At 39.5% G+C, this 10,644-nt stretch overlaps 1 protein-coding gene across 2 annotated transcripts in view; it reads left to right on the top strand.

Moving 5' to 3' along the window:
- The first annotated feature begins 525 nt into the window (after nucleotides 1-525).
- The window catches only part of LIN7A (lin-7 cell polarity scaffold A), an 89,559-nt gene continuing 79,440 nt past the window's right edge, over nucleotides 526-10,644 (top strand). For both annotated transcript variants that reach the window (XM_075860082.1, XM_075860083.1), the window contains exon 1: nucleotides 526-627. In XM_075860082.1, the coding sequence (XP_075716197.1) occupies nucleotides 591-627 (37 nt within the window). In that variant the 5' untranslated portion in view covers nucleotides 526-590. The remainder of the gene's footprint in view (nucleotides 628-10,644) is intronic.

Genomic DNA, 10,644 nt, shown 5'->3' with positions numbered 1-10,644 from the left:
AATTGCTGCACAAACCTCCGTAATGCATCTATAGCCTCAAATGCAGGCTTCAAATATTTTGGATATTTTGGCTATATTTAACGCCTTTTGACACAGTTTGAAAACAATGGAATTTTTTTTACATATGTCAAATCCACAACTTATTATTTAGGTCAAGTGTGAATGTACAAAGTAGGAAAATGATCCTTTTTAAATGAATTGAGAGCGAGAATTCCAGGTAACTATGTTGCTGAAGATAAAGTCTCCATGTTTCGGTTACCACGGGAACATTACAAGTTTATAAATACACTTATCTGAAATATGAATCAATCAAGTGCATTAACCCCCTACGTACAGTGTATCATGATAACCAGACATGAATAATGATTCTTAGAATTTGAGGACTTTTAAAATCTGATATTATAATTTCCTCTGACAATTATTGCAGTGAGATCATCTCATTAAGAAAGTTAATAGCGGCTCCTTTCAGCTGATGTCTCTACCAGAGCTCTGCTACTCTCTCCCTCTCTCCCTTTCCATCTCTCCCTCCCCCTTTCTCCTCCAGTTCTGCTGCTCTGGCTGTGAGCGTCACTCTGCATCCGACCACAGACATGGCGACAGTGGTCCAGCCCCTCACATTGGACAGAGGTAGGACAAAACCAGTATCTGCTGATAATGTGCATGTGGGATATTGATGCCAAAAGAAAGCTTTGCTAGAAATGTTCTGATTTCATATGTGAGAACAGTGGAGCCTGGCAGAATATTGTGCTCCGACATCTACCGTATATTAGGATATTGGAGTGTGTGCAGCTGGAACAGTCACAGGGACTCCATGCTGGCCTGGGTACAATGCAATGGTTAAGATATTTTATATGATATTACATTCTCATCTATACCAAGAAGGACAATGTTATCTGTGAGGACTCTGCTCTCATCCGGCTTTTTTTAGGTTTATTGACCTACAACCTTGTGATCTGACCGATTGATGCTCCTAGGAACGACAGAGTAGAGGTGAATGTATATTTGATGGCAGCAGTCAGTCGCAAGGACCTAGAAGTTTTCATGTGGACACGGAGCATATGTCAATGATTTTATGCTATAGGGACATAGCAGTGACAGGTTGAAGAACTGCAGGCAGTTTATAACAGTGATGGCAAAGCACCTGCAAGAGATAATGCAAGGACAGAGCAGGCAGACAAGACTGTATTATGAGAAGGGGCGGCTAAGGGGAAGGGGAGGAAGAACAATTGTCTTAATCAGATGTTAGAGGAAACTGGAGCTGAAAGTATATAATTATAGAAGTGGAAACAAGTTTGGAATGGAATGCTTAACGTAAGAATATTGTAAGCGCTTACGAAGATAACACAAATCTACGATATAATGACACAAGATTTTTGGGTAAAAGAAAACATAATTGAGCTCAAAATTTCATTGCTATTTCAATTTCTTAATTAATTAAAAAAAAAAAAAAAACAACATTCCTCAGCATGCAACATATGTACTGTATGTCAGTCACACAGGATATGAGTAATATATTTCACATGAGACTTAGAATTATATCTACCGGCTGTTCTGCATGTGCGACACTTTTTTGACCAACAAAATAACCATATCATAAAAAAATATATTTTGCATGAGATACTGTACTTGTACCAAACCATGCCTCACATTACACTTATGGCACACATATCTGCTATACAGTATTAAGCGTTTCTATGCATCACCCACCTATTTAATTATACCAATGATAAAGGGGTTTTCCCACCAAGAATATTTGTCACCTGTCCACAGGATAGTCGAGCGCTGTATTCAGCTATCTCCGGCACTCCCATAGACAGTAAATGGAGCGGTGGCAGAGAATGCCCAGTACGGCTCCATTTACATAGGGGACTCGGGGACCCTCATTCTCGTGATCAGTGGGGATCCTAGGGGTCGCCCCCCCCTACTAATCAGACATTTATCTCCTATCCTGTGGATAGGTTAAAAAAAATTCTTATGTGGTGGAAAGCCCCCATTAACAGATTATATATGGACATAATGTCCATGTATATCAGGTTCTCTTAAATCCAGGACTAATATAGTTATTTTATTTAATAATATTATGGTACTTTAGGCTCTGTTCACATTACCGTTATTCACTTTCTGTCTGGGAATCCAGTCTTTTTTACAGCAAGATTAGTGTAATCTGCAGCGCTTTTTTTGCAGTTGAAAACATTGGAGACCCTGTGGAAACCTGATAGACCCCATTTTAAGTCAAGGGATGGATATTGGAATATGACATCATTAGCAGCATTACTTGAAAGGTCAAGACACTGAGCTCACTTTAATTTTCCTACCGAAACAGCATGGTTACACGGTTAAAAAAAATATGGCATTTTTCTGAGAATCTGCAATAAACTTAGATATCTGTACCCCATCTCTTCTGTACAGAACTCCAAAACGGTCTTCTCTAGCTTCAGATAAATTCTCAAAATTTTAGATGAGCTTCTTCTTATAGGTACATTTCCTATTTGCTAGCTATACAGCTCTTATTTAGGAGTCATATGGCTACTAAATATGGACAGAGCCACCTAGAGGTGCAAGTGGTGCTCGCATTTTACAAATTACATAAGCTGGGACCACACCATAGCTGTAGAAGAAGCACACCATGGCCGTACAGAAAAATCTTGGTACCAATCCCTAACAAGGTTTTTTGAAGAACTAAGAAAGTATTTTTTTTAGATTGTAGATTTAAGCTTAAAAAATTATGGATGATGTCAATTTTATAAAATAAATTGAAAACAAACTCACTGTATCTTTAAACTGCTTGCTGCCAATTGTGATGTAGAATGGTGACACAGTTTCTGTTTGGCACTACATCAAAGTAAAATGTTGTTGATTTGGTTCGTGTAACTTAAAAAGAATTGGACTGATCTTGAAATGTCACCAGACTTACTGTCTTTTTTTTTTTTGTTTCATAAATCAAAGTAAGTGTGAAAGTCATCCATAGTAGACTAGCTATGCAGTAGTTATTCATTTCCCTCTTTTTACAACCATGGTAAGCAAATTAGCACATAATTCTATGGTTATTTACAGACATGGTATTTATCTGCCTTTTTTACTGTACCATGGAATACAATACAATGGAAGACGTGTGTACTTGCAAGATTGCTGTCATACATTCCTTAAATTACGTTATTTCTAGTTTAGACATTTCTAGCATAAAACACATAATACTGCCTATTAGAAGTACACTGGTGGTTTAAACATGGGTATAGATTTACCTAGTATAGAAGAGTGCTGTCCAAGTGCTTATATACGGAGATTGCCGACCTGGCACCATACGTTTCACAATAAAGAAAATTCTAAATGAATTGCAAAGTATATGTAGCTTAAAAGAAACTTAAGATCTACATCAAGATTTCAAAGAACACCCGTCAACTAAAAGGATTTTATTGATGATGTCTAATTTTCCAGCAGTTTTATTTCCATATAGTACCCAACACTTAAAGTGACGTCAAAGGAGTTGTTCGGTTTGGACAACTCCCGTTCACTTGAACTATCCTCCAGCAAGGGGATGATCACCAGGGGTGCTCGCTGCAAGACCCTCCATGACCACCTGGTGTGGCCTGGGGAAACAGCTCATTGACTATCCATTAAATCATTACACAGCAGCCATTGAAATCAACAAGTCATCTATGTAATGAGTTGACAAAACCCGTCTTTCAGAGGGAGAAAAACGTTTTCATTCTCCATTCTGACTATGTAGTGGGGGTTCCAAGCAGGAGACCCCTCCAGCTATTACATTTATATGCCCTATTAATGTAAATAGATCTAAAATTCTATGGTGATTAACTTCATAATATAGCTTTTTAACGGTCAGAGCTCTATTTTTCCAATACAGAGCTCCAAATTCCCCGCATAGACCTAGAGTTAAAGAGGGTCTGTCCCCACATTATAAGTGCCCTATCTCCTACATAAGGAGATGGGCGCTATAATGTAGGTGACAGGAATGCTTTTTATTAAAAAAAACGATCTTTTTTCACAACGTTCGGAGCGATTTGGGTTTATGCTAATGAGTTTTCTTAATGCCCAAGTGGGCGTACTTTTACTTTTGACCAAGTGGGCGATGTACAGAGGAGTGTATGACGCTGACCAATCGGCATCATGCACTCCTCTCCATTCATTTACACTGCACTAGCGATATAGTTATATCACTATGTGCAGCCTCATACACAAACACTAACATTACTACAGTGTCCTGATAATGAATATACATGACCATCCAGCCTGGACGTCATGTGTACTCAGAATCCTGACACTTCTGACTCTTTTTTTGTGAGATTCCGGCAAGTGAAACCAAATCTCGCGAGATTACGGAGCTAAACGAGATTTGGTTTTACTTGCCGGAATCTCACAAAAAAGAGTCAGAAGTGTCAGGATTCTGAATACACGTGACGTCCAGGCTGGATGGTCATGTGTATTCATTATCAGGACACTGTAGTAATGTTAGGGCTTGTGTATGAGGCTGCACATAGCGATATATCTATATCGCTAGTGCAGTGTAAATGAATGGAGAGGAGTGCATGATGCCGATTGGTCAGCGTTATACACTCCTCTGTACAACGCCCACTTGGTCGAAAGTAAAAGTACGCCCACTTGGGCATTAAGAAAGCTCATTAGCATAAACCAAAATCGCTCCTAACGTTTTGAAAAAAAAACGTTTTTTTTAATAAAAAGCATTACTGTCACCTACATTACAGCGCCCATCTCCTTATGTAGGAGATAGGGCACTTATAATGTGGTGACAGAGCCTCTTTAATATCTATGCAGGAGATTTGTAGCTCTGTTTCCAAAAATTAAGCACACATTATTCAGTACAGAATATCGGCCCAAACAATATCATTATGTTAAAATATGGGTATTCACTTTAAGGCCCAGTTCACACAGAGTTTTTTTGTGCTGATTTTGATGCAGAAACCACGTCGGAATCAGTGCCAAAAAACGTTCGAAACCGCCTCCCATTGATTTAAATGGCGGCGGAGGCGTTTTTTTCTCAGAGTGGCATTTAGCTGCTCGTGGTAAAAAAAGTGCCATGCTCTTTCTTGTCACCGTTCCATCTTTGACCTCCCTTTGAAATCAATGGGAGGTAGGGAAAGTGTTTTTCGATGCATTTTTTTTGCCCACGCCGTGGTCAAAAAACGCCACAAAAAACGCAGCAAAAACTGCGGCAAGATAGTGCAGGCTGGTAAAAATCTGCCTAAAAAAAAACTCTGTGTGAACATACCCTTAAGTGGTTGTCCAGTTATTTATTTATTTATTTATTTATTTTACTTATTTGTAGAATTTCTGCTCACATACATTTATTATACTGCATGAGGCCCCGGTCACAGTGGAATGGTACAGCCCACAAATTAGTCCTGAGAGTCAAACTCTGACCCATCAGCTATGGATAGCCTATCCTGAGGATAGGCCATCAATTTTTACTGGCTGGGAAACCCCTTTAATTTAAAAAAAAACACACACAACACACAGAGGAGACAGTGAGAAGACTGTAAGACCTGATGATGAGATGCAGCTGTATGTAAAAATACATTATAGCTTATGCTCCTCAATAATCTACTATATACCTGTTATATACCTGGACAGTGTTACCTGACTGCCAGTGGTCACATGATGTGGGTCACATGACTGTCCATTCAGTTATACTATGAGTGCTTTACCAATCTTTATTTTTAGACAGAGACATCTGCACTGATATAAGAATGGTATGTGAGCAGAATTTTATATGCATGTATATTACAAATCTGTATGATTTCCTATTCTATAAATAAATTAATAGAAAAAATAAAAAGTGGACTACCCCTCTAAGGTCAGAATCACAGTGGGCATTTACTTGTTCTTAGTGCTCACGCCATGGCATAGAGGTTTGATTTTTCTCATGCATCAGACATAACCCAAATCACACAAAAAGGTAAGTTGTTTCCCATAGCTACCTCTCAGCTAGCAGGTTACAATTTTCATTTTTCTAGCACAGATTAGAAAGTGCAGAGCACACATTGCCACAACCAATTCTTCCACTTTATATGTGCTTTACTTTAAAAAAAATATGGCTTTAACCTAATCCAACGTTGAAAATCTTCTGCGTGTTATTAGCTATTTTTAGTCTTTGAAGGAACTCAATATCACCTCCATACATCACCTAAATGTCATCTGACAGATTAAGTGTTATCAGCGTGGGCCTTTTATGCTGTCCACACAGTTTTGTGCTTCCTTCTATGTAGGGGTGGTGGTGCACTTTGTACATTCAGATTAACATGCCACCTACAAATGGCGTAAAATTCTTCCATTTTCCGTTTTGGAAGCCTCAGTGGAATGCGTACTCTTATTAGGTAAAATTAGCAGGACGTTATGGAAACTTCAGGCAATGCTCTCTGGGAAAATATTCAAAAAGCATTTTTCACTTTTCAGGTGAATATGAATATGAATATTTTACGACTTTTACAAGTAAAAACCTAAGTGTAAAAAAGAAAATTTATTTTGTGTTGCCAAATTACGAGAGCCATAACTTTCTAATGTTTCCGTCGATTAAGCGGTATGATGGCTTATTTTTTGCGGGATAAGCTGTAGTTTTTAATAATACCATTTTGGGGTACATGCGATGGTTTGATCACTTTTTATTTAATTTTTTTGTGGGAGATGAGGTGACCAAAAAATAGAGATATTGGCGTTTAGAATTATTTTTTTTACGGCGTTCACCATGTGGGTTAAATAATGATATATTGTAATAGTTCAGACTTTTACGGACGCGGCGATACCAATTATGTTTATTTTTTTTTTTTTTTTACTATGCTGTAGGAGGATAATGGGAAAAGGGGGGTTTTTTGATTTTTCAATATTTTTTTTACACAAATTTTTTTTTTATTTAAAGAAGCTCTGTCACCACATTATAAGTGGCCTATCTTGTACATAATGTGATCTGCGCTGTAATGTAGATCACAGCATTGTTTTTTATTTAGAAAAACTATAATTTTTTACAGAGTTATGACCTATATTAGCTTTATGCTAATGAGTTTCTTAATGGACAACTGGGCGTGTTTTACTATATGGCCAAGTGTGGCGTTGTGGAGAGAAGTGTATGACGCTGACCAATCAGCGTCATACACTTCTCCCCATTCATTTACACGGCACATAGTGATATAGCTATATCACTATGTGCAGCCACATATACACACTGTAATATTACTGCAGTGTCATGACAATGAATATACATTACCTCCAGCCAGGACGTGATGTGTATTCAGAATCCTAACCACTTCTGTAGCGTCTGTGTGAAACTACAGTACAGCACAGTGAGATCTCGCTGTAAATGACAGTTTACAGCGTAATCTCGCGAGACTACACCTGCTATGCTGTAACTCACAGAGAAGTGTCAGGATTATGAATACACATCCCGTCCTGGCTGGAGGTAATGTATATTCATTGTTAGGACACTTGATTAACATTAATTTGAGTGTATGTGGCTGCACATCATGATCTAGTAAGAACACGATGCTGCTGTGTAAGTGAATGGGGAGAAGTGTATGACGCTGATTGGTCACTGATTGGTCACTGATTGGTCAGCGTCATACACTTCTCTCCACAACGCCCACTTGGTAAAAAGTAAAACACGCCCAGTTGGTCATTAAGAAAGTCATTAACATAAAGCTAAAATAGGTCATAACTCCATTAAAAATGATTGTTTTTCTAAATAAAAAAACACTGCTGTAATCTACATTACAGCGCCGATCACATTATGTAGAAGATAGGACACTTATAATGTGGTGACAGAGCATCTTTAACTAATTTTTACTTTTTTTATTAGTCCCCCTAGGGGACTTCAACCAGCGATCGTTAGATCGCTTGCACGATATACTGCAATACTAATGTAGCCTTCATTAGGCCCCCAGGCAGCCATAGCAACCATCGCCCCCGCGATTGCGTTGCGGGGTACACGATGAGCTGTTAGATGGGGTCGCCCCACTCTTTCTAACAATTTAAATGCTGCGGTCGCTATTGACCGCGCATTTAACGAGTTAAACGAGCGGGTTTGCGCTCTAGCGCGATCCCGCTCGTTACTCTGAAGTGTCGGCTGTAACAAACAGCTGACACCCGCATCGTATATGGATACGTCAAATGTCGGGAAGGGGTTAAAGGCTTTGCAAAGGGATTTTTTTTATAAAGTGTGTTTGGTGAAACTTTATAATTAGTTTTTATTAAAAATTACTTTTACTTTTTGAGATACAACTGCTCTGTATTCTGCATAAAGACCAGAATGCTATCCGTTTTTTTTAGCGGATAGCACACTCACCCATTCATTTCTATGGGACCATGCACACTTCTGTTATTTTTGCAGATCTGTGTGTCCATTCCGCAAATAATAGAACATTGTCCTACTACTGCCGTTTTTGAGATTCCGTCTCGCCCATTGTAGTCTATGGGTCCGGCAAAATAACGGACCGCACACGGAAGGCATCCGTGTATGGTCTGTTATTTGTGGATCTGTTGCCAAGCAACAAACTCAAGCTGTTCTCTATGCTCTGAAAGCTACAGAAAAGAGCGCCAAAACAATCATGTAACCTTTCTATGGGTGTTCCCAGTGGCCAGTTCAGCTCATTTGTACTTCCTTCGTTTTCTTGTGCGGACCTTATAAAACGGACGAAACACGGAAGCACAACGGATGCAAAATACGGAGCAATGGAACTGATGCGGAGTGAAAACAGAAACCATACGGATGTCAAAATGGACACACGGATCCGTTTTTTACCGCCGTTAAAACGGTGAAGGATGTGTGCATGAGGCCTAAGACATGAATGAGTCAGTCCCGTGGACTTGACCGGTTCAGTGTCAGCGGGGCCTGCGTGTCTCGGACCTATCACATCTAAGTTATAAACTAATCACTCATTAAGACGAGCGTATCCGATTCACATGCGTGAAAAACGCGCGTGAATCGGGTCAGTGTGTGTTTTGCGTTATGCATCAGTGTGATTTGCGAGAAGCATTCATTATTCACGCACTCGCAAAGCACATGTTTTTTTAATTTTTATTATTTTCAACTGAATTGATGTGCAAATCACATACCCGCACACGCATGTGCATCCGTGTGCAGTGCGTAGTTTTCACGCACCCATTGACTTCAATGGGCGACTATGTGCGTGATAACGCACCAATATAGGATATGCAGTGAGTTTCACGCAGCGTACTCTCTCTGCGTGAAAAATCACGCATGTGTGAATGGCCACATTGAAATCAATGGGTCCGTGTGCTGTGCGTTGTTTCAACGCACAGCACACAGACGTGATTCACGCTCGTGTGAATGGGGCCTTAGATGTGATAGATAACAGGTGAATCCTGCGTGTATAAGACACGCAGGACCCACTTCCACTGAACCCGACAAGTCTACGAACCTGATGGGAACAGGATTTAGCGAACGATACAGCTGTTCTGTATAGAGAATACAGAGCAGCTGTATCTCAAAAAGTGAAAATAATTTTTTAGAAAAACGAATTATAAAGTTGCACCAATATGATTGACCTTTTTTTATCAAAAATCTCTTTCAAAAGTTTACTTAGCCTTTTAAGGCTGGGTTCACACGACCATGTTACGTCCGTAATGTACGGAACGTATTTCGGCCGGAAGACCCGGACCGAACACACTACAGGGGGCCGGGCTCCTAGCATCATAGTGATGGACGATGCTAGGAGTCCCTGCCTCTGCGTGGAACTACTGTCCCGTACTGAAAACATGATTACAGTAGGGGACAGTTGTCCTGCAGCGAGGCAGGGACTCCTAGCATCGTACATCACTATGATGCTAGGAGCCCGGCTCCCTGCACTGTGTTCGGTCCGGGTCTTCCGGCCGAAATACGTTCCGTACTTTACGGACGTAACATGGTCGTGTGAACCCAGCCTAAGCTAGAAATTTCACAAACCCCATGGGAATAGGATATTTAGCTGCAGCATTGCACTTGCTGAAAAGCATCCTAACATCATAGTTCATGGTCTTAATTAGTAACAAACCTTCTTACCATGGGAAAAAACCTCCAGCCCCGCATTTAATTTCACACATCTGTAGTTCACAGTCATCTTACTAGGCATAGAGTAGACTGAATACAATGCTAAATCAATTCCCTTCAGTGCTTTATATTTAGGGTATGAATGTCTTCTTGTTTTGAAAGCAAAATGTGTAATTTCGGCGTGATGTGTCACTTAAAATTATGCTTTTTACATCTGCTGCATATTATGGAATTCTGAATTTTGTTTTATGCCAAGTCTAACAGTAAAACATAAATACAATCTGCTCATAACAGAATATAATATAGTTAAGAAAGTTTGTGAATTCTTAATATACAAATGTATTTTTTCAGATCAGGACCGATTACTATTCAGAAATAAAAGCAAGTCGAATTATTGAGTTGTGTGGCATCAGTGACACTGTAATAAACAGTATTGCCTCTAGTAGCTTGTTTGCACACCATCTTGGTAGATCTCTGTTTTTTGCCAATAAGGGTAGGTTCACACGCAGAGTCAAAAACGTCTCAAAATACAGAGCGGTTTTCAAGAGAAAACAGCTCCTGATTTTCAGACATTTTTTGTGCCACTCGGCCATTTCTGGAGCTTTTTTTCAATAGAGTCTATGGAAAACGGC

Source organism: Rhinoderma darwinii, chromosome 3 (assembly GCF_050947455.1).
Source record: "Rhinoderma darwinii isolate aRhiDar2 chromosome 3, aRhiDar2.hap1, whole genome shotgun sequence".
NCBI classification, from domain to species: domain Eukaryota; kingdom Metazoa; phylum Chordata; class Amphibia; order Anura; family Rhinodermatidae; genus Rhinoderma; species Rhinoderma darwinii.
The sequence above is the reverse complement of the archived record's forward strand: the minus strand, read 5'-3'. Positions and strand labels throughout refer to the sequence as shown.